This window comes from Colias croceus, chromosome 1, assembly GCF_905220415.1.
Source record: "Colias croceus chromosome 1, ilColCroc2.1".
In the NCBI taxonomy this organism is placed as follows: Eukaryota; Metazoa; Arthropoda; class Insecta; order Lepidoptera; family Pieridae; genus Colias; species Colias croceus.
The window spans coordinates 1,414,162-1,439,128 of record NC_059537.1 but is presented as its reverse complement, the minus strand read 5'-3'; the positions used below and the strand labels follow the sequence as shown (position 1 = coordinate 1,439,128).

Sequence of the window (24,967 nt, the reverse complement as noted above, 5' to 3'; positions counted from 1 at the left end):
GATATTCCGCTATGAGTTGTAGGCATTTTTCATCGGACCACTCCATGGTTCGCGAACTCACACGTCGTGGCCAGCTCGCGTCCACGAACAAACTGCGCTCCCCTTTGAGTTCGCGCAAAAAACCGCTTCCGGAGCGCTCCGCCGTGCTCCGATCGTGCTCCAGTCGCGCTCCGCGATCACGACGTATCCATTATGTTTTGTTTGCGGAGCGGACGCGTTCGCAAACCAGGGCGAACCTAAGTGGATACCCGGCTTTATGCACTGCAATAGAGCGGAAGAAAGTAACGATTTTTCCATCGTTAGCTGATTGTTTAGCTTCGTGCATGCAAGCGTCCTTACTTGCCCACTATGCACGAAGTATTAGGTATTTTAAAATTATTATTAAAGTTTAAAAATATTTAATGTATATTGAATGTGTTTATTTGTAATTGTAGCTTTATCATTATACGAGTACAAGTTTAGTTTTAATTTTAAATGTATCTGGGGGCACGGCAGTGCCCCCGCCAAGTCGAGCAAAAAAAAAAGCGGCACGGCCGTACCATCCTTTTCTCGAAGCAATTCGGGCCTTTTTCGACCCCCTATAATTCGGTTGTGGATAAAGCAAGAAACCTGAATCTTCAGTAACTAATCCGGCATTGTATAAACACGAAATATTTAAAATTTCAGTCAATTTGAACCAGTAGTTTAAGAATGACAACTTGTTAAAGTTTCTAAATTTTGTCACTCACTGACTCACCGATCATCAAAAGTCCAAGGCACTTCTAGCAGACTTAGAAGCTTCATATTTGGAATACATATAGAGTTTAGTGTCTTAATCATGGGAAAACTTAAATATTTTGTAATTTCGGTCCAGTTTTCCAAATACACCAACTGCATCAATAACTTTGTAATCCCATATAAATATATGGGATTACAAAGTTATTTATGCAGTTGGTGGTTGGTGGTGGTTATAAATTTAATAGGTGTAGATAGGTATACCTACCATATGAGGCAAGGGAGGGGGTATAGGGTGGGTAAGGGTGTGTTTAGCCCATGAAACTGAACAACATTATTACTTGTAAAATGGTCGACGTAATGAAAAACACATGATTGGACATGTCTTGAAGTACGAAAATCTAATAAAACAATATATTATAATTTAAATCTGTTATATATAAATTGTTGGCGCGACTAGCCTCCTTACAGACAGACTGGCCTCTATTTTACTCTATGACTGACAAGCAAAATATACGCCAAAATGACAGAACAATGAAATGTGAATGCCTTCGAGCGAGCCTCATGCTGTTCGGATGTGCCTCGAAACCTAACCTATAAGTTTGCGATTTTCATTTATAATTTCGATTGATAAATTACATTTACGACTAAAAGGCTTGCTCATTAGTTTACTGATATTATTTGCTTACGATTGGGATGTTGTTTGGTTAATTTTAAGGAACTTACATAAATACCTTAGTCTTCAAATATAATTACTTAATAGTGTCGGTCGAAATAACGAGACCAAAGTTACGTTTAAGTATTAATTGTATTCTTACATCTTGCATATCTACCAGTACTAGTAGTCGCAATGGATTCGGAAATACTGTATGTGAATGACCATCCATGCCCACACCGGATTGTCCGTATACCTGGTGATGGTTCGTGTCTATTTCATTCTTTGTCATTCTCTATGTATGGGAATACTGAGTCGTCGTATGAGATTAGACTTGCTATAGTGGAGTATGTGGTAGCGCATTGGGACGAGTTCAAAGTGTATACGTGTGACGAGCACGGAGACCCCTACATTGACGCCGACCTGTACTCGACGGCAATGGAAGTCCGATTCAAATGAAAACAGATTAACTGAAATAATTAAACACCTCTCGAAACTTCCTGATGATACCGTTTGCTTATTGCCTACAAAAAATATGTGTCAACAATTAAATACTGCAATGCTAAGATCTCTTCCACATCCTGAAATAAATCTTATAGCTATAGATAGCATTGATTGTCCCAGGTACCTAACAAAAAGAGCTCGTGAATGTATAAAAAATATGAAGACGATGCTTCTATGACTGCAGGTCTAGAAAAGAACATAATTATAAAAATAGGCGCAAAAGTCATGTTAAGGCGAAACATTGACGTGAGTCTCGGTTTAGTCAATGGATCTATCGGTATAGTGCGAAAAGTAAAGGTTGATCCTGAAAATTCAAAAATAATTAAGAGAATATATATATCACATTTAATAATGAACCTAATGCATACGAGCCTGGTCCGGTCAAAACTAAATTTGAAATTATTAATAGAGCTTATGTTCATCGCGAACAATTTCCCATATGTATAGCCTATGCTATAACTATACATAAAAGTCAGGGCCTAAGCCTAAGTAATGCGCTGATGGATATAGGTTCTGCAGTGTTCACATCCGGTCAAGCTTACGTGGCACTTTCGAGAGTTACAAGTCTGGGCGGTTTACATCTCATTAATGTCGACTTTGGAAGTATTAAAGCCAGGAATCATCAATTTGTGAATACAACAGATTAAGAAGTATTTACCGTCCAGACTTGTCAAAAATTGAGACATCAAAGCCTCCGAGAAAAGCCCATAGAGACAGGGAGTGGGCTTTGAGAAAAACTGTGGCTGAAGCTCAAGAAGTAGTACCGGAAAAGAAAAAGAGGAAGACTACATATAAAAATAAGAAAATATCATAAGACCTTTAACAAAATTCGTTAGAAGTAGATGGTATCAAAAAGAAAGGCTCTACAAAAAGAAGTGAGATCCCATCAAAAACATCCTGTAAAAAACCCAAGTCTCGCAGCTCAGTCTTTCTACCGTCAAAAGTTGTGAGATCCATGTAATACCAAGTCGGTTAATCTATTTAGTGTCTACTTGAAGGACCTTCTGTCTTAAGTTATTACATAAGTTATTATCATGCCAATATTAAAAATATTTAACGTTTTAAACAAATAGATCGACTTGGACATCGCTTGATTTGATTATTAGTATGTATCACACTACACAGCACGACGGGCCAGCGACCAACAGGAACGAGAGTTTCAATCGCGTGAAGCGCGAGAGACTAAAGAATCTAATATAATATTGTAATATTCATTTTGTTTTCATGCGATGTCCAAGTCGATCTATTTGTTTAAAACGTTAAATATTTTTAATATTGGCATGATAATAACTTATGTAATAACTTAAGACAGAAGGTCCTTCAAGTAGACACTAAATAGATTAACCGACTTGGTATTACATGGATCTCACAACTTTTGACGGTAGAAAGACTGAGCTGCGAGACTTGGGTTTTTTACAGGATGTTTTTGATGGGATTTTTTTATTCATCTATCATTGGCCAATCATTAATTTCTTATAGGTATAGTACATACAATGTTTTGGTAATGTGCATTTAATAGAATAAATGTGTTTTGTACCTCAATGTAATTTACTTTATCGAAGTAGTCGTGTTATATAGTTCTTTATTGTTAATGTTGGTAAATTGAAATATATTGGACAAAATCAATGACATAATAGTATATTTTATTACAGACATTATGAGATAGTGATACGAAATCCTAATAAGGCGATTAATTAAAATAAGTCTTATATACTGCCGCGATAATACGGCTTTCGATCAATAAAAGTAAAACATTATCTGTCTTTGAAATGAAAATAATGAGACCGATTTTATTAACCGACTTCAAAAAAAGGAGGAGGTTATCAATTCGGCCGGTATATTTTTTTTTTTTTTTTTTATGTATGTACACCGATTACTCCGAGGTTTCTGAACCGATTTACGTGATTCTTTTTTTGTTCGATGCGGGATGGTGTCGAATTGGTCCCATAAAAATTTTATTCGGATAGGCCCAGTAGTTTTTATTTTATGAGCATTTTTGTCTGTAGGTATTTGTAAATTTTGCAAGTGCAAGTTTGAAGTCGGTTGTTTTTAACGCAGTTATCACTTGTTAAGAAATACGTCTTCTTACCAGCGTCTTTCTTATTGTTTTCGTGGGTGAACTCACTTTACTATCTACTTTTGAGTTGAGGTTATCTTCATTTATACTTATAATAAAACATACAAACAATTCGTGTTTCATTTTAAGTCACAAATCAATTCAATTTATTTAAATACAATTTATTTTACATTATATATAGATATTTTTATTATTTTATTTGTATAATATAACTTGTAACTGTAATTTATTTCACATTATTCCTAGATAGTTTTAAGCTTAACATATGCACAAACTATAGATTTACACCATTGAGATAATATTACTTCGTATGGAGGAGACACCACGAACAAAATCTGTGCGCCATTTTTTTGCTCTAAGTTTTAAAAATTATTATCTAGTTAGGTACTTACCGATGAAAGTAATTCCTTTGCACTTTTCCGTATTATTTGTATTATTTGTGCAATATCGTAACACACACGAAGGCATATTTGATGCGTTTCACTTTAAAACAAATAAAAAATGAGCGTGCAGTTACGCTATATGGCGTATGTTGAGCGGAACATAAGTGATGTAGGCGGTGTCGTCTCCATATGTATATCTCAATGATTTACACACCGTTTTTTAATATGTTACCCATCGTATGTTTATTTACTGTACAGTTTAATATCATACATCCATTTCGACATTTAACAAGTTTAGAAACAATTTTTAATTAACGAGGATAGTCGGAATTATGTGAATAGATTTTTTGCAGCTATTTACCAAGAAATTTAATCATTAATCATAACGAAATTAAGTTTGTCGTAGATTTTATATCGTTCATTGATTAATTTAGTAAATCAATATTTTATATTATATTACATTCATAAAGGTAATTAATAATTATAGTAAATAACAATTTTATGAAATGAATCGTCATAAACACGAATGATTATAACATCAGAGGCTTTTATATATTATATTTGTTTAATCAATGTACAGATACATATTTTAAATTTTTCACTTTCATAAATAATGCGTACTTTTTTGGTTTATAATACATATTTACAATGTATGTTACTTGTATTATGTACAAACTACAAAATATTATTTTAATATTTCCAAGCAATGCAAAACAATGCTGTAATATGCGAGATTCACAAAGATGTTTTGATTTTGCATCGAAAGATTTTTGATGTATTTTTTTTTTCAATAAATAATAATACTATATTAATTGAGATGTTTTATTTAATAAATATGTACGTAGCCTAAAATAAAATAAACTGATATGATAGACTACGTATACATCAATACTGCAGTATGTGTAGAATTTAGGTGAAAATAAATAATATGTAAAGGCCGTTTAGAAACCAGTTTGGAGAAAATAAAATTAAAAACCGCGTAGGTACATGGTACAGTAGTTAATATTATGAGCATTGAACCGTGGGGTCCTGGGTTCGAATGAAAGGCGACACGAAGGAATTAAAATTTCTCGGTCTGACAAGACCCAGAAGGTTGATCACTTTTTCCCTAAAGAAAATCGACTAATGAGACCAAGAAAGTTGTTTGCATAATTCATTTGTCAATTCGTCACCTACCCAGTGTGCACTTACCCCACTAGTGGCCTCGGGACTTCCCTATACTATTTTTGAGTCTAAATTTAAATGAAATGAGATTCCAATTTCCCTAGTCCTAGTTTTCACTATCGTACCATACTAGTACACCATCCACCTACAAATACCACCATAATATTACAGTCGCGAATAAACGAATTTCAATTCGTTTTTTTATAATAAACTCATTGAACACTTTTCTTTATTTTTTATTAATGGTAACTCCTACTACCCATAGACTAGCATCTTTTCTCGTTGGTTCAGCCGCAATTTGTCAAAACTCAAATTGTCAATTGTCAAAATGTATCTGAGAGAGGTTAATAATTTATAGTTTTTTGGGAGTTAATCGTATTCATTCATGTATTTTAATCAATGTTATATTAAAATTAATTCGTTTTGGGTAAAATAACTTAACTGAGTAAGTTAAAAATGGTGAACAATACGACTTATTGCACATAGGTTTATTATCCCGGCTAAGTGACCGTGTTGGATTTCTCGTTCTGCTAATATGTGTTAAATATTTTTTCAACATGATGAGTGGCCGTGGTTTAACGAAAAAGGAGCTTGAAGAGTTGAGGAAGAAGGAAGAAGAGGAAGCGGCAGCTCATGTTAGTAGTACCATAATATTCCATTCAATCTCAATTACAACTTCTAAAAAAAATTGCATTCGTCGTCCCATTTTTTTAGCTTGTATGCTATAATATATTTGAGACGAGTGTGGGTTTCTGTTAACATAATGTAGTTCATTAAATAGTTGAGAAGTGTTTGTTTTTAAACAACATTTTAAACATACATATATACTTGTTTTTTGTCTTGTGATTTGGTGCTTCACTTGGCTTATAGAATGCTGATTCTACATTGAGTTCATAAAATATATACTATGCTCTGCACTGTGACGTGTGAATCAATATTTTAAATTAATTATTGAATCATACCAGTATCTCTTTCAACTCCTTTAAAATACAGGTTTTCAAGGAGTTTGTAGAAACATTTCAAGAAGTACCTAGCAGTACTTCTAAAGTTTGGGTGAAAGCTGGCACCTATGATGCAGGAGCTAGAAGTAAGTGATTGATTAATTATTTATAAAATATTTTATTACTGCAGCCTCATTAAATATTTTTGAACATTTTCGCATTGCATCTTAAGTTCTATGACTTATTGGTTGGTCAATTTATTTTATAAAACAGATATTGCAGTAAAATGCTAATTAAAACCATTTTCTTTACCCAGAGGAAGATACATCAGAGCGGGGTAAGCTTTACAAGCCAATATCACGACTGGATGAGAAGCGGAGTATCTCAGAGGCGGAGGTGGTGCGGAACCTGGCTCAGAGACCAGACCCGCCCGGCAGACCTCGCAATAAGAAGGGCAATGATAAGAAGAAGAGCAACTTGGAGCTGTTCAAAGAGGAACTGAGACAGTTAGTTTTAGAAAATAATCTCTAAATCATAAATCTTATGTTATTATATTTGCAAAAAACTATTTTAACAATACAAGAAAACGAACATTGTATGCTAAATGTACTACAAAAAAATTTCTACTGAGAATTTCTGGTGAAATTACTGTAGTTTACTGATATCAGCCTTGTATGTTCAATGTTTTATGCAACATGGTCTCAAACTTTATTAAATCATACAGTAATTGATAGTCTTTGGCAAGTGTATGACATAATAATTCAATAGTTTAATTGCAATAATAAATAAGAAGATCATATTATTTTATAATTTTTACAGAATTCAAGAAGAAAGGTCTGAGCGTCACAAATACAAGAATGTTCTCAGAGATCGAGGTATTGTTGGTCCTGAACCAATCATTGACAACATTCCTGATGTGGGCTCGTATGACACTGGCGATCCTAACACCACTAACTTGTATCTTGGCAACTTGAACCCAAAGGTGAGTTAAATTATTAGTTAAAGGAATCTATGTAAGCTATAAGCATTGTTTTTCATTTTAGATGTGTATTTGAAAAAAGGCTTTGAGAATAAAGAATAAGAATGTATTCAAATTTAACATGACACATTTTTTTTTTGAAAAATGTGTCATGAATATTTTTAATACTATTAAAAATATGTATAAAATCCGATTGTCTTTATTTCTTATGTGTTTGGATTTTTTCTACATTTGTCATTTCAATAATAAAGCGTTTTTTTTACAGATAACAGAACAACAATTAATGGAGATATTCGGACGTTACGGTCCACTAGCCAGTATTAAGATAATGTGGCCAAGGTCTGATGAGGAAAAAGCTCGCGGCAGGAATTGTGGGTTCGTCGCTTTCATGTCGCGCAAGGATGGTGAAAGGGCATTGAGGAATATTAATGGTGTGTTGATTTTTGTTTAAAATGTTCAGCAATATTAAATATTCAATTACGATGCGATTTTGTCCTATCATTCTTCTTTAATATAAATTGATCAAAGTTTGAAAATCAATAAAAAATACATTTAAGCATATCTCAAAGAAATCAATTTTGAATTCCACCTGGTAATGATATATTAAACTACAATAATGCCTATTAATTTTCTTTATTTGTTACTTAATCAATTTTATTCAATCTGCTTATTAGCCTAGCTCCTCTGATTTCAAACCCGTTAATAAATAAATACAAAATATATAGCAAATAAAATATTAATTATCAAAAAAACTTAAATTTATTCTCACAGGTAAAGAGATAATGAACTACGAGATGAAGCTAGGCTGGGGTAAGGCGGTACTAATCCCACCGGTACCAATCTACATCCCACCCGCGCTACACCACCCCACAAAGCCACCGCCACCTTCCGGTCTACCTTTCAATGCGCAACCGCCGAAGCACTTAAGGGATAAGGTAATACTGGCATGATTTCGCAAGATATCGCACTGCTATATAATTATAACACAAACCAAGAACACTCTGCAAAATCTTCAAGGAAAACTCGAGCAAGACTATAATTAAATTATTTTTTAAAATGAAACTTTTATTACATCGTCTCAAACTTTTTGGTCTGTGTAGCGCATGTCGCGTGACGCACGATACGTACGATAATTATCATACAAATACGATAATTTTTCGTTAAATGTCTATAGTGTAAACAAGTGATAACTGCGTTAAAAACAACCGACTTCAAACTTGCACTTGCAAAATTTACAAATACCTACAGACAAAAATGCTCATAAAATAAAAACTACTGGGCCTATCCGAATAAAATTTTTATGGGACCAATTCGACACCATCCCGCATCGAACAAAAAAAGAATCACGTAAATCGGTTCAGAAACCTCGGAGTAATCGGTGTACATACATAAAAAAAAAAAAAAAAATATACCGGCCGAATTGATAACCTCCTCCTTTTTTTTGAAGTCGGTTAAAAAAAAGTTTCACTTTTACCGTGGTTTCATAAAACCACACAACATTTTTTTCTTATAGATACCTCGGATTCGACCAGGTGAATATTACCCTAGCGATCCTGAAGAAAAGGACGCCTATGAACAGGTACGTATTTACGTATTTTTATAATACATAAACGAAAGAAAGATCTTTATTGAAAAAAAGTTAAAATAATACAGTTTATATATTTAAGGAAACTAAAGCCTGTGTTAGTTCAAAACTGTGCTACTTATATAATATATTTGTATAATTTTGTGACTATTCATATTATTGTCTTCTTACAGATTTTATCGCAGTCGATCGTCAAAGTGGTCATCCCTACAGAAAGGTTAGTTAAACTAAGACACAAAGTTGTATCCTACAATTTGTACAGATTACGCTAATATCGTTTATAATGATTTAATTTAACGTGGAGTTATTGTATCCTGAATATTTACTATTTGTCCAGACTTCAATCCAAGTTAAGACATTATAGACGGCTATATTGACGGCTAAATACTATAAAAAGAAGTATTATAGTTATGGAAAATTCGGGATTGTTCCAGAAACATCCTTATGCTAATCCACCGCATGGTCGAGTTCGTGATCCGCGAGGGGCCGATGTTCGAAGCGATCATAATGAACAAGGAGATGAGCAACCCGTTCTTCAGCTTTCTGTTCGAGAATCAGTCGCCAGCGCATATATACTATAGGTGGAAACTGTTTTCGATGCTCCAGGGGGATTCGCCGAAGCAATGGGCGCCCGATGACTTTAGGATGTTTAAAGGTAATTTTCCAGCAGAAAATTGTCCGCTAAGAAGGAAATTTGATATTATTTTTAATAATGCAGTGAATTGTAATAGTTAGAGTTCCTTTGTGAGTAGTTAAATATACAAAAAAATGACATTTAAAATTGGTTTAACAACTGTAAATTTACAGTTTTGCTAAACCAAATAGTTATGACGATGAAAAGAGAACATCACTGAAATGTGACTTATGAATAAAAAAAAATCTACTTAAAATTATTTTCGAGCTTCGGTCACCTTAAGGCAATTTAAAATGATTTAATAAAGAAAGGAACTGTTCTTATTATTTATTTATAGGTGGTTCAGTGTGGCGTCCACCAGTAATGAATCTGTACACGGCGGGCATGCCAGACGAGCTCGTGGAAGAGGAAGATGCCAAAGAGAACATACGTGGCACATTGTCTAATAAGTGAGATCATTGAGTAATAATAATATTTGTGTCCTATGAAATTTAGTTCAAATAATTTAAATGTATGTTTTGCTTTATAATATTTATTTATTGTCTTTGTCGGCTGTTTAATGACTTTTTAGACAATAGAAAACGCTCCAATTTGTTTTAGTCTTTTTTTATGATGGCAACACACTCACGACCCTTTTTTGGGTGCTTACTACAATTCTGTATAAAAAACCAAGCTTAAAGTACGTTTATAACTTCCCATCATGCAAATAACAGTCACAAATCTATTATTACATAAATACAATTGCAGCCAACGCGACCGCCTAGAAGACATAATCCGGCACTTAACTCCAACACGCACTAGCGTAGGGGAAGCGATGGCGTGGTGTCTGGAACACGCAGAAGCGGCTGGTGAAGTGGCCCAATGCCTTACAGAATCGCTCTCTGGGGATAAGACGCCAGCACATAAGCGTATAGCGCGGCTTTACTTGCTCTCCGATATATTGCATAATGCGGGCGCGAAGCTGACCAATGCGAGCGCTTTTCGGAATGCGTGAGTAATAAATAAAAATAATCTTGTTTTGTCGATGTCATTGGTTGGTGTTTTATGGTTTGTTTATGTTAAACCTATGTGGCCTGTATTGGGAGATTTCAATTTTCTAAAGAAGACTATTTTGCTATAAAAACGGGTACATTTTTAGTGTGTTTTAGTGTCAGTTATTCGTACTTTAGAATTTAGATGGTAGGTTTCAGTTCCTTCAATTTTAGGCGAATTTCAAATGCACGAGGCACTTAGGCAAGATGTCTCTTTTAACAACGAATAAAATGTACCAATTCACACTTGACTAGCATAGGATTGATTGGATTGTGAGTACTCAAAAGAGATTTTAGTCACTGCACAATCTAACAATTATTATTATGATGATCACCTTTACTTTGATAATTATAAGTTACTTGCTGCTCCGCGCGGTTTCATCCCCGTAGCTCCACTCCTGTTGGTCGTGGCGTGATGGTATATAGCCTATAGCCTTCCTCGATAAATGACAACAACCAAACAAACAAACAAACTCTTCAGCTTTATAATATTAGTATAGTTAGGATTTTCGCTCACAGTTTCCAACAGCGTCTCCCGGAGATAATGCGTCAGTGTCACGTGGCGTGGCGCGAGATGGGTTCCCGCATCCAGCAGGAGGGGTTCCGGGCGAGGGTCACCCGCATCCTGCAGGCCTGGGCCGACTGGGCGGTCTACCCCACCGACCTGCTGCTGCACATCAACGACCTGTTCCTGGGGCAGGAGAAGGTGGGTACAATGTGGAGACAGTGCTAGTTCTGGAGTAGGGTGGTGGCTCTAGTCACCAGATTGAAAGGGACACCGTAATGTATAATTCACGAGATAACAACTTGTTGTTTTTGTGAAAAAGATGCGATATTGTTCATAGATCTTTTTGGTAAAGTATAGCAAAAAAAGTCATAAAGCATAGTAAACGTTATTAAAACGGTAAATATTTTTTGTTACATGAAAATGATAGTGAGATGAGAAAGTAAACAAAAAATACATTTATTTCAATGCACACAATCAACGCATAAACACCTCTATATGTATAACGTTGCTATTAGATCTTTCGGCAGTAAAACTAAATTTTTGTCTCTCTGTCTATAGTTCCTTAACCGATTTTACTTGTATTTCTACAGGAGGGCGGTGCAGCGAGCGAAACAGTGGAATCCCGGCAATGGGAGGGGTCCCGCTCGGGGTCAGCGTCGCCCCGCTCGGAGGGGTCCGCGGCGTCCGAGGGGTCGGGGCCGCTGGACGGGGCTGCGTTGAGACGGCTTGCGTCACAACGGGGTCCAGTAAGACTGGACGATATTGACGGTGTGCCAGGTTAGTGTGGTGATTGACAATTTTTGCTCTATAATTAATAAAATAATGCAAAAAAAAAACTTATGCGTTTATTTTCTACTCGGAAGTATGTTGCAGATATTAGAATGAAATGGTCCTTCGAGGCGGATCCTATAAATCAAATACCTAGCACTCTTTTATTTATTTATTTTGTTTGTTTATTATTTTGCATAACATTTTTATACTCCACTATCTATCAGTTTTGTGGGTTACAGTTTCATTGAAAGTAATTTTTCCTGTGCTCCAAATGTCTTTATCCATCTACCCTGTGTCAAAACTCAAACTCAAACTCAAACATTTATTTATTCAATTAGACTTCTTCGAGAAGCACTTTTGAAACGTCAATACATATTTTTCGGAAAGCAGTATCTATGGAGAAGAATCGGCAAGAAACTCCATAGTTGCTCTTTTAATTCATTTCAGTATTACAATTTAATTTTACAAAATATGTAAGTAACCGTACGTATATATTATCATAATATGCCAAAGAACTGTCCTGCGGTTCTCACGCGACAACCCTCCATGGGTTTTTATCTTCCATATATTCCTTAATGCTGTAATAGGCTCTCTGAACTAAGACGTTTTTTACATAATTCTTAAATTTAGCACTACTAAACTCTTTAATACTATGAGGAATTTTGTTGTAAAAAAGTATACCTTGACCCATAAATGAATTTTTAACTTTAGCTAACCGGTAAAATGGCATTTCAATTTTATTTCTGTTCCTTGTGCCATAACAGTGTCTATCTCCTACTCTTGCGTGTAAGTCTGCGTTTTTGTGTACATATAAAATATTATTAAATATATACTGTGATGGTACAGTGAGGATACCAGTATTCTTAAAGAGATCTCTTAGTGAGTCCCTAGCACGTAAATTATATTATATAGAGCGTATGGCTCTTTTCTGTAATATAAATATAGTTTCAATATCTGCAGCCCTGCCCCATAGCAGAATTCCATAGGACATAATGCTATGAAAGTAGCTAAAATAAACCAATCTAGCCGTGTCTACATCGGTGAGATGCCTTATTCTTCGAACTGCATATGCAGCTGAACTAAGCTTAGCAGCGGTGGCGGCAACATGGGCCCCCCATTGTAACTTCTCATCTAGTGTCAATCCAAGAAAAACAGTAGAATCCACAGGGTATAATACCTCCCCGTTTAAAATAATATCCCTTTTCACCTTTTTTACATTTGGAAGGATAAATTCTACACAATTTGTTTTTTTTGCATTTAATAATAAATTATTAGCAGTGAACCAATTGGATATGCGTAAAAGAGCAGAGTTTACTTCGTCAACGTTTGAGTCATGTCTATCCACATTAAATATTAATGAGGTATCATCTGCAAACAGTACTATTTCACACATATCCTGCAAATAATAAGGTAGGTCATTAATATATACTAAGAACAAAAACGGTCCTAAGATAGATCCCTGCGGAACACCTATGTTAATTGGCGCACCGCGAGATTTCTCTCCATTAACAACAACGGTTTGTACCCTGTTCTGAAGATATGAAGCTATGAGGTCCTCAGATAAACCTTTAATACCATAAAAATTTAGTTTCCGTAATAGAGTGGTGTCCCAAATATTTCGTATCTGTCCACTAAAGTTATGAATATTTACAGTGGACGAGGACATAGACGGCGTGCCCCTGGAAGCTGACGGGTCGGCGGCGGGCTCCGGGTCGGGGTCGGGCGGCGAGGGGCCCGCCGCGGCGGGCTTCGTGCCCTCGCGCTGGGAGAGCGTGGAGCCCGCGCCGCCCAGCGACGACGCGTCCACCACGCCCGTGCATGCGCAGCCTGATGGGTGAGTGTAAAAACAAAAGAAGAGTATGACGGCGCCACGATCAATGTTTGGACAATAACGGACGGCGAACATAAAGCAGCGCGTGCGCACGACTCGCCGACCGTTGCCCGTTGCTCAAGCTTACTGTAGTCCTTTTCACCTAAGATGATTCCTGTGACATATCGATTGTTGACACGTGTAGAGATTGCCTTTACTGAAATCGTATCAATTGTTTCCAATAATCGATAATATTTTATATGGAAATGAAATCGATTTGAATAAAGGGCCAAAATTAGTTATTTCGGCTTTTCGCCAATAATTAACTAAGGAATCTTAGCAAACAACAGCGACAAAAAGTGAACAATAACAATCTATATCTATACTTATAATAAATCTGTAGAGAGGCCAATTCTGTACATGAAATATATAAAAAAAAAACTATGAAGGGGTGATAAGGGATCGCTACTGATGCCAAAAATGCAATCAGTAAAATTTTTGTCTGTCTGTCTGTCTGTCTGTCTGTATATTCGTTATAGAAACAAAAACTACACGACGGATTTTAACGAAATTTGGGACAATTATTCTTCATACTCCTGGGCAGGTTATAGTATACATTTTATTACGCTACGATCAATATGAGCAGAGCAGTGAAGGGAAATATTGGGAAAATGGGAGAAGTTACTCCATTTTTTAAGCTTCCGTCGCGTGTGCAGCCTCAATGGTTAAAGCTACATAGAAATCATGTACGACACAAATGTTCTTAAATTTACATTATTGTATTGAATAGGTATTCAATAAAAAAAGAATAATGTAAATCGGTGTAGAAACACCTAAGTTATACATGAAATACGCTATAAGTCATCGCGCGTGAATACAGAATCGTGCCATAAGGATTATTTTTGTGTATCAGTTGCCGCGTTCGACGCGCTTCGCGGTAATAATATACTAATATTATAAAGAGAAAAGGTTTGTAATTATGTATGTATGTATGTATGGTTTTCACGCATAAACTACTGGACCGATTTCAAAAATTCTTTCACAATTAGAAAGCTTCACTGAGCAACATAGGCTAGGTTTTATCCAGGAAATCCCACGGGAACGGGAACTATGCGGGTTTTTCTTTGAAAACGCGGGCGAAGCCGCAGGCGGAAAGCTAGTTAGTAATAATTAGTAATAATAACAGAATACCACGTAAAGTATCAATATAAAAATGCAACTTGTATACAAAGCTGACGGACTCGTACAGACGATTGACGCGATTGACAAACGATCACAAGATGGGCGTCGATTATATGATTTTCCAACTGTATAATTTTTCAACGTCCCATTTCATGTACACGAATTGCGTAGGTATTATTTTTTTGTTTAATTTTATTTTATTTTTCGTTATATTAAACTAAACAATACTGTTTTTGTTTTAGTAGCTTAACATGTTTCATTTTTATATTTTTGGTAATAATGCCGCCTTAAAATAAAAATATTATGCATTAAAATTATTTTTGCTTTTTAAACATAAAATACTTAATTCGGAACACAATGAAGTGTCACAGGAATCATCATAGGTGAAAAGGACCATTAAATTTATTTTTGTAACCAAGTAATTGTTGGGTAACCTTTGTGTTCTTTATAGAACAATGTCGTAGCCTGATGCTCTGTCTCTGTTTTTTTTGTATATGTTAGGGCCACATGGTCCTTATTGAAATAATATTGAAGGACATTTTCGATAATACTTTGACAATGAAAAAATGCACTGTGCTTCGTTCAGTTATATCTGCGCCAGCAGTCTATTTCTTGGGAAATAATTTTGGTTGTGATTTTTTGTAATTTTCTACGACTAACCTTCTCTCGTTTATATCTGCAGGACGGATTCCCCTCAAGCGCGTTCCGAAGAGCGCACTCTATCGCGCGAAACTCTACGCGACATAGAGGTGCGCGTGCTGAAGTACGCGGACGAGCTGGAGAGCGGCGCGCGGGCCCGGCGCGCTGCGTTGGCGCCGCAACAGCAGATACAGCACTACAGGAGGAAACTTATCAAGAAGGTATACACTCTACATAGAGAGCGCTCTATCGCGTGAAACTCTACGCGACATAGAGGTGCGCGTGCTGAAGTACGCGGACGAGCTGGAGAGCGGCGCGCGGGCCCGGCGCGCTGCGTTGGCGCCGCAACAGCAGATACAGCACTACAGGAGGAAACTTATCAAGAAGGTATACACTCTACATAGAGAGCGCTCTATCGAAACTCTACGTCTACGTTATACACTCTACACATGCTTACTGGAGAGATGTAGAGAGAGATATAGAGCGCACTCTATCTCGTGAAACTCTGAGAGACATAGAGGTGCGTGCGCTCAACGCGCTGCGTTAGCGCCGCAACAGCAGATACAGCACTACAGGAGGAAACTTATCAAGAAGGTATACACTCTACATAGAGAGCGCTCTATCGCGTGAAACTCTACGCGACATAGAGGTGCGCGTGCTGAAGTACGCGGACGAGCTGGAGAGCGGCGCGCGGGCCCGGCGCGCTGCGTTGGCGCCGCAACAGCAGATACAGCACTACAGGAGGAAACTTATCAAGAAGGTATACACTCTACATAGAGAGCGCTCTATCGAAACTCTACGTCTACGTTATACACTCTACACATGCTTACTGGAGAGATGTAGAGAGAGATATAGAGCGCACTCTATCTCGTGAAACTCTGAGAGACATAGAGGTGCGTGCGCTCAACGCGCTGCGTTAGCGCCGCAACAGCAGATACAGCACTACAAGAGGAAACTTATCAAGAAGGTATAATGTATATACTCTACACATAGAGATGTAGAGCGCACTCTATCGCGTAAAACTCTACGTGATATCACTCTATAAATGCTTGCTGACGAGTTGAAGAGCGCACTCTATCTCGTGAAACTCTACGCGATATTACTCTACATATGCTTGCTGGATGGAGAATTTATATCGAATTGTTTTTGAAAATTCAAGCCTCATAAACAAAAAAGAGTTTCCATTTTTGCCTAATCCGCTTTTGTTAACCTATACACAATAAAATAAACTACATCATGTGAGATATGTAGCGACACTTCTCTCAGAATCGCGCAAGTGAAATGTCCTGTGTTGCTCCACAAATATACATTGCACAGCTGAAAAAGGGTGCGGTATAGAGTAGCACGCGCCAGCAGAAATCTAGATCTAATATATTTCAACCATTGCAGGCGCTCCGCGAGATGAAAGAGCTGAAAGAAACCGAAGTATTATCCCCGCGGCGTCGCTCCCCCGACGAAGACGCAGTATCCAGCTGCAGCAAGAAGTCCAAGAAGTCGCGCGAGCCCTCGCCGTCGCCGCTCAAGCGTGTGCGCTACGGGTTAGTCATTAGTATACGTATAAAAACAACGTTATTTGTTTGTGTGCGAATCGTAGATACTGCTTTCCGAATTTATTATTATTGCTTTCTCCAATTGCTTTAGTTTTCACGAAACTTTCGTTCAAATAGATCGTAAAAATAAATAAAATGATACTTTTTTTAAAAGTAAAATTATTTTTATTCTAATAGACAACTAATAATTGTTTCTTATTTTCAGTGAACGGAAATCGCGTTCAAGATCAAGATCGCGAGAGAGAGAGTTGGACAGATCTCGAGATAGAGAGCGGGACAGAGAGCGCGATAGGGAGAGGGAAAGAGAGAGAGATAGGGAACGCGAACGGGAGAGAGAGAGACGAAGACGGTCCCCAGCCACGCCCCCCGCACACCATCGGAAGCATTCGAAACACGCCAAATATAAATACTGATGTTTGTGACTTGTAATATATAATAAAGTGCATAATGACGGAACCTTTTTGTTTTATTTTTTTGTACTTATATTAATATGTCCAATATCCATTCATCCATCCATACTCACTGATAGATTTTAATAATAATTTTAATATCGGTCAACTTTTAACAATCAATCTACGCACGGAGAGTGGAAGGATCGAAAATTGCGACCAAGTTTTGGAATATGTGTGTTTCACACACACACATATAAACATCTGATAAAAGCCCATTGGTACATCACAAACGTGTGCGATGTGAGCATTAAAAATTTTTATACTGCCGTTCAATAGTCGTATATTTTTCACGGTCTGCGCTCCGAGAGTGTATCAAGATGCGTAATATTTATTACACTACAAATATAAAATACAATCTACGAAACTGACAATCTATCAAACCGTCGGCAGACGCAATGTTACTACAGCTACTACTACTTCTTCTAACTACTACTACCACTATTAAACACTGATGATCTGATTTGAAGAGTTCCATAAAATACTAAAGATTAAAAACTGTATCGCGCCGTTTGCACAACGCTTTGACAATATCATCTTTGGTCTTTATTATTTTATAGAACTAACACTACTACTCTACAACTCTGTCAGACTCACCACCAAACACCAACCCCACACCGACACGCGAACGGCGGCAACGAGGAGAGCGCAGAGCACACGGGCGACGCGGTACAACAGCGACAAAATAATGATACATATACGCATACGTACAATCTCTCGCTGCGCACGCGCATCGCCCCCCGTCTTCGCTAGCCTCGCACACCGATTGGGCGTTTTTCCATTACCCGGCCCGGCACCGGCACAGGCACCGGCGCCGGCGCCGTGCCGTTGCCGGGGAAGCAAAAATGTATGAAAATATATGGCTCGCTTTTTCACTTACCGGCGCCGGCGCCGGCACGGCATTGAGTCCTGCCGGCGCCGTCGCCGTCGCCGGGGTAGCAAGCTTCCCACTTGTGCCGGTCCGGCAAAATTGCATATGTATTGCATATTTATATGAATTGTAGCCGTGTGAGTGTGTAACTGCGCGGGGCGGGTAGGAGGGCGTGGAGCGGAGGGACTCGTATTTGGTTTTTTGTTCGCTTTTCTCATTGCTTTTCTCCAACAAATAGTTAAATGTTTCTTCGGTCATGCGAAAATAGTTGAAGAATTTTCTAGGGTCCTTTTTTAACTTTTCATTACTCACCGGGCGTAAACCGGCGCAATGGAAAAACGAAGTCCCGGTGCCGGTAGCGGTCCCCGACAATGTCGTTGCCGTGCCGGAGCCGGGCCGGGTAATGGAAAAACGCCCAATGTCTCGCATCCCGGCAGATGTTTCTGCTTGTTTAATTTTTGCCGATACCATTCACGTATCACGCACGGCATATTATGTACATACATACATACGCCGCGCGCGACCGCCGACCAACGCCTCGTGTTTTCAAGGTCAAGTCAAAAAACTTTGCACGCGTGCAGTTACGGCGTGCAGTCGTCAAAAATAATTCATGATTATAAATTTCGTGGTCCATATTAAATAAATTATAAACAACAACAACAACAACAACAACGACAAAAGAGGGCGTTAATTTTTGATAGTCATAAATTTGAACCTTAATGTAATAATAGTTAGGTTTCTGTGTGACGATTTAATAGTTAGGTTTGTGTTCGAAATTTATAATCACAACATGAGCTGTTTCGTTTCTCTTTTCTCAGAAAATTCGAAAAAATTCGGCCAAGGTAAAAGCACCTAATACGGAGGTATTTCACAACATTTGAAAGTAAGTAACAAAGATAAGCATATGTAAGTATTTATTTTTAAAGGTGCCAAACCACTTTATCGTTAAAAGTGGAACTTAAATTTTGTATTGCTGTTGTGTCTATGTTTATTTTCATGATAATATATTAAAAAAAAAAAATTAAATATCCCTAATACGGAGGGTATGGTTATGGTCAGAGCCTATTACTGCGGTAGACGGCTCCTAATACGGAGGGTCAGAAATTATATTCATTGAAGTTCCCTACAAATAATATTTATTAAATAATATAAATGTGTTAGTAAAGTAAATTGTAAGTTTTTCATTCATTGAACATTGGTTTGATTACGTTGATTCACTTTAAATGTGTTTCATTTATGCTTTTGGTTTTATCAAAAAAAAAAAAAAAAAACACGCATATCAAATAAGAATCCACAAAACTTCATATTTATTTACGCAAAGGTCTCAGATTGATATAAATCAATAAACCTGAAAGTTTCTTCATTGCTCCACGATACTGACATTTTAGGCGATCAAATACTATATTTTAATATAAAAATAAAATTATAGTTCTAGTACGCAACAAAAAAGTGCTCTAATCCGGTCAGCGGTCGGTCACGAACGGCCTATTGTGTGAACACCGCAGGCCACGCTACGCCACGATTCCTTTGAAGTGTGCCCAAAAAACCGACAACTCCCCGATTGCGCGCCACGACAGACCATTGCCCGCCATCATATACCATTGCCCCGTGTACACAATGGCAATGGCCTGCAATGGATCAGCATGGGCCATTATGTACTAGGGGCTTCAGATTTTCTTAGAATCATCAAAATTGGGTACCTGTTCTGTGGGGTAGTCAGTTGTGTAGTTGATCAATATATTGGCTATAAAAATAATAATAATTCTCTTTTGGAACCTTATTTTTAATTAAATATGATTACACTTTATTTATGCAATAAACATTGTAAACTAAAGAGTATTTTTATTGTATTATTAATTTAGGTATATAGTAACTAAGCCTGTGTTAACCGGGTATATTTTATAGCTAAAACTTTCACTAGGTCTTGGCTAGTTCTGCATCAAACATTTTTTTTATATAGCTAACAATAAAAAACATATTTGCAAATACTAAACTTCATTTATTATATTTGATGTTTTGTGTAACAAAAACACTCATTAAGAAAAATAAACAAGTAAAAATTAAATAATTACGTCTAGTAATACAAAAGCTCCAGCTTAAACTATAAATTATTGTATACTCTTTAGAATTTTCAGTTGGTGCGGTTGATAAAAAATACTACATTTATCCTAATTCTCTTTACATTTTCCTTCGTCTCTTCTTTTTAGAAGCAGTAATACTTTCTTGTCCACTGTCATCTTCATTGGAGCTGCTCGATGAGGAGCTGTCGCTGTCACTGCTGGAGGAACTACTGTTAGAAGAGCTATCGGAGGCCACTCCTGTACCCTGACTAACGTCCACACTGCTTGCAACTTTATACAATTCTGGCTCTTTAGCTTCTAACATTTTAAGCCATTTCTTTGATAACTTGGGACGTCCTCTCACAGTCTTGTGCCAGACAATGGGGAAGTTGGTCCGACTGCAGAAGTTTTGCGTCACTGCTACAGTGTCGTCCATATTTAGCACAACATGCCACCATCCTCCAGGAACAAATACTGTCTCACCAGGCTTTTGGAGTATTTCAACCTGTAACATACAATCACATTAAATATAATATCTGCATATATTAAATCAATTTTATCCAAAATAATGTTACTAACAGGTTCATACTCCTTTGGCCAAGTATCCAGTTGAGTTTTAGGATAAATAAGTTTGAACCAAGTTATAGCTTCGTCCCTCTGTTTGCCGCCCATTGCTCCAGTTACTTTAATCAATTCTCTAGGAGTCTGAGTAGGGAATAAGCACCATCGTTTGTGACCAAATACTAGAGCATTCCATGCACTGGTACCTAAGGGATCTATGTGAATGCCTGTTCCAGATCTCTGGGGTCCCATTACAAACCAGCGATACGGTGGCCTTCTCTCCTCACCGCAATACTTAAACAAATCATCCCTAAAATATATAGGTATGTCATAGTCGTCCAAAAGCTTCTTTCTCCTTGGATGTTCACCAAAACTGCTATCAAAAATATAAAGCGGACTATCATCAGTCGTTGTCCTCATATACTCTACATAATACTTCATTTTCATCTTAACACTATAACCCTCATTGTCCTCACCGCATTTAAATTTTTGGTTTCTATACTTTTTGGCAAGTCGTTCGAGTGTCCATTTGTGATTAGCACGCCAGTTGGTCTGCACATTCGTTATGACTACAGGTTTATAAATTTTCTCATATTTTTCTATAAATTCCTCAGGTGGGACTATATTGACATCTATTCTATCTACGTTATCTTTACATTTCAGGAATTCTTCAAAGTTTGTTGCGTATTTTAAAGCTGTCCATTGGTGCTTATCAGCTAATTCTGTAATAAGATGTTATATTGATAAGGATTTGCATTTAATCGTAATTCTTAATGACTATAATATGATAATAACATTATTTTGATAAAAAAGTTTGTCTGATATTTTGTAAAACGTTTGTTAGATATTTATTATTTAGTGTGTATTTATCAGTGACACAAATATACTTTTTCATAAAAAAAACAATTCATAAATACCAAATAAAAACTGACACACAACTATATATAAAACGTATAATGATAAATTTAAAATAAAATGCACACAACTCAAATAAAGTATGCATTAGAAAAGGCAGCAACTAAGCTGTAGGTAGTCTGGAAGTAGAAGGATTTAGTTTTATAATTTACCTAAATGACTTTTTTCATTTTAAGTGACAAAGAAAAGACGTAGGTTTTTCTTTTAAATTGTTGAAAAAAAGCTAAGTTCCTTTGTATTTTAAGAAGGTACATTTAAAAGTTGTTTCACATAGTCATTGAAATGCATAAATGTTTGCTCTCATTTAGAATTTATTATTTGCAATATAATATGTCTTACTATATGTGTATAATTTATGTGAATATGAGTGTAATAGTGAATTACGGGCACTTTTTCTGTGACTGTGAGATATTTGCTACCTTAATTAACATTTTTGGTGTTTGAGTGTAACATACATATAAATCAATAAAAATGTCACATACATTGATGATATATTGTTTTTTCTTTAGTATAGACTATGAAATTTTGAATATACATACATATTACATAGATAAAATTGTACAAGTAGGTATAACAATTTATTTTAAAATGTTAAGTTTACAATACAAAATAATTTTTTATTCAACAGGATTTTGTACATGTTATGTTGCTTCTTATAAAAATTAAATGTCTTTTAATTATAAATGAAATGACTATTGGATGGATAATGATGAAATTTTACAGGAATATAGGTTATACATCAGAATATTAGTACTTGATTTTGCATGTGGATTTGACATGTCATAGGTGAAGCACAACTTTCATGTTACAATATAAACTTTATAGTAAATATAAATAAATAATTCCAAATTTATTTAAATAAAAAAAAGACTGAATAAGTCTAATGTACGACAAATTCATTCATATTATGCAACATTACAATACTTAGCCATATAAGTACTTAAGCTCATATACCTAGCCATGAGTCCTAAAATACTGAAAAGGTGTGTTCCTTGAACACATAGTTCATATTGTCAAGCTATTGGTCTTAAATTTTTTAAGTTCTAGGCTTATTCGTTCGTCGTTCGGTTTATTAGTTAAATATTTAGCTGACGAACTTTAATAAAGTCGAAACAATTGTTTCTAAAAGCGAGGTCAAATCGGCACATAGCACATGCCACTTAGCGATTGTTCTAGAACTCGTAACACTTTAACTATAAATGACTGTTGATATAACGCATCAGAAGAAACCAATCATAAAATAACGTTAAATGTTTTTCTGTTTTTAATCACCTTCTAAATATTAACGGGAAAACGGTAGATAATGACATTGAGTTCAGGATAAAATAATGTATGTACCTGGTCGGGCTTTCCTTTTTATTTCCTTTATGCGTTTTTTAGTTTTATGTGACAATTTATATTCGCTTTCCATAGTTAGTAGGTAATTAAAATAATATATTTGTTTAAATAATTTTAGCGAGAAATCCCGACCACAAGCTGATTTTTGATTGATTATTTGCGGAATCGGAATGCAGACTTCAAATTTCAATCAGTTGACATCAAACAAAACAGATTAAACAAAATTGTTTGTACTACATTCATAGGCATTTCATAGATTATTAATAGATTAAATGTACTAAAAAATATTTAAATTTTATTTAATCCTTTATTAATTTAATAAGTGTTAATAATATTCTTCAAAAAATAATATGTACTTCAATAATTCCAATTAATTTCCTCTTATTAACCGGAAATAATAGGAGTTACTTTAATTTTATATTTTTTATTTAAAATTTATTCTTTATAGGCTTATTTTAAATTACTTACATAAAATCGCTCGTTTAAAGAAAAATTATAACGATATTGTTCAAATTTCCAACCGATCAAATCTCTCGCAAACTGATAATTAACCATACGCTGGCAACATTATAACAATTTTCGACGCATTGATCTACAGATCGACAATTTTTTAATTTCGTGTTATAACCGATATAATTTAAAACGTTTTTACTGTCTTTATTTTGTTTCAGTTTAAATAATTGTTATAGCATTTAAATAACTTTCAATATCTAAATAAAAAATAAGAAAGTGGTTCATTTGACTATTGTAGTGAAACAAATTTGAAACGTTCCAGTCTGAAGTGTGTAGCTAGCTCGATATAACTGTCAATCTGGGTGTAGAAATTTATTTGTAATTTTCACCGGTTCTTTAGTTCAATTACCGAATGTATTAGACAATATTTGAATACCCGTTTGATGCAAAATAATGTTAATTAGTGTATATGGTGTATAAAATAGTGAAAAAATGGATGACGGTGCGATCAAAATTCAATCTGGGATTAACATCAACATCAAAAGAACAGATGGTGAGTGGAGCAGCAAATTTTGCTTCCCTTTCTTTTCGTCATATCCTTACTCATACTCTTGTTATCAATTTATCATAATGATATCATTTAGCAGAAGCTTCCTGCACTATGTAAGGTTTCTTAAATGATTCATTCGTAACGAACTTCAACACACAGTTCATAGCCCCTGACTGGCTCAAGTTTTGCCCTCAAATAATTATATTGATGTTAACGGTTTTCTGCATATATTTTTATTATAAATTTTGTGAAAAAAGCGATTGCATTGAACCAGAATAATAATTTTTCTCACGATTATTCTATAATGTATGTATTAAATGAAATAATATCTGGATAACAATTATACTTACAACTTTATTGGTGTACACTAATTATTCTATTCCTAAAATGTAAAAGGTAATCAGATAACGGCTGAGCAACAAACAATAACATAACAGCTATTGATAATTTATCAAATATGATCATGATGGATGTAGTTCTTGGTTATTTACAGAAATATAAAAATGAACCTTTAAAATTAGATTTTGTATTAATTAGTAATAATAGAACTTGTTGTAAAATAGTATGAAATAAGTTAGAAAATCTTTAAAAGAAAGTGAAAATCATGGTCAAAATAATTTTTAAAAAGTTTAATTAGTGATTT

At 35.7% G+C, this 24,967-nt stretch overlaps 3 protein-coding genes across 8 annotated transcripts in view; 2 read left to right on the top strand and 1 right to left on the bottom strand.

Annotated features, from left to right (window-relative positions):
• Nucleotides 1–5,812: 5,812 nt before the first annotated feature.
• Nucleotides 5,813–17,583, top strand: LOC123694982 (U2 snRNP-associated SURP motif-containing protein). Of its 3 annotated transcripts, XM_045640641.1 has the most exons (17): nucleotides 5,813–6,132; nucleotides 6,491–6,584; nucleotides 6,755–6,944; nucleotides 7,258–7,420; nucleotides 7,683–7,848; nucleotides 8,189–8,352; nucleotides 8,931–8,996; nucleotides 9,176–9,219; nucleotides 9,437–9,657; nucleotides 9,974–10,085; nucleotides 10,384–10,626; nucleotides 11,187–11,373; nucleotides 11,766–11,952; nucleotides 13,600–13,780; nucleotides 15,621–15,798; nucleotides 16,967–17,115; nucleotides 17,333–17,583. In XM_045640641.1, the coding sequence occupies exons 1-17, from the start codon at nucleotides 6,055–6,057 to the stop codon at nucleotides 17,538–17,540; spliced, it is 2,631 nt and encodes an 876-aa protein (XP_045496597.1). In that variant the 5' UTR covers nucleotides 5,813–6,054; the 3' UTR covers nucleotides 17,541–17,583. The 3 variants fall into 3 exon arrangements, with proteins under 3 accessions (XP_045496597.1, XP_045496616.1, XP_045496608.1); XM_045640660.1 differs by lacking the exons at nucleotides 16,967–17,115; nucleotides 17,333–17,583 and adding an exon at nucleotides 16,139–16,332 and having other exon boundaries at nucleotides 15,621–15,765; XM_045640652.1 differs by lacking the exons at nucleotides 16,967–17,115; nucleotides 17,333–17,583 and adding an exon at nucleotides 15,854–16,128 and having other exon boundaries at nucleotides 15,621–15,687.
• A 2,842-nt stretch (nucleotides 17,584–20,425) lies between these two features.
• LOC123695318 (bifunctional arginine demethylase and lysyl-hydroxylase PSR) lies at nucleotides 20,426–23,495 on the bottom strand. The gene is made up of 3 exons (XM_045641136.1): nucleotides 23,322–23,495; nucleotides 21,087–21,790; nucleotides 20,426–21,012 (listed from the first exon to the last, which is right to left on the bottom strand). The coding sequence occupies exons 1-3, from the start codon at nucleotides 23,392–23,394 to the stop codon at nucleotides 20,626–20,628; spliced, it is 1,164 nt and encodes a 387-aa protein (XP_045497092.1). The 5' UTR covers nucleotides 23,395–23,495; the 3' UTR covers nucleotides 20,426–20,625.
• A 414-nt stretch (nucleotides 23,496–23,909) lies between these two features.
• Nucleotides 23,910–24,967, top strand: part of LOC123695052 (kinesin-like protein Klp10A) — a 54,595-nt gene continuing 53,537 nt past the window's right edge. For 2 of the 4 annotated variants that reach the window (XM_045640759.1, XM_045640751.1), the window contains exon 1: nucleotides 23,910–24,327. In XM_045640759.1, the coding sequence (XP_045496715.1) occupies nucleotides 24,267–24,327 (61 nt within the window). In that variant the 5' untranslated portion in view covers nucleotides 23,910–24,266. The remainder of the gene's footprint in view (nucleotides 24,328–24,967) is intronic. The other 2 variants (XM_045640772.1, XM_045640765.1) reach the window with 1 other exon arrangement.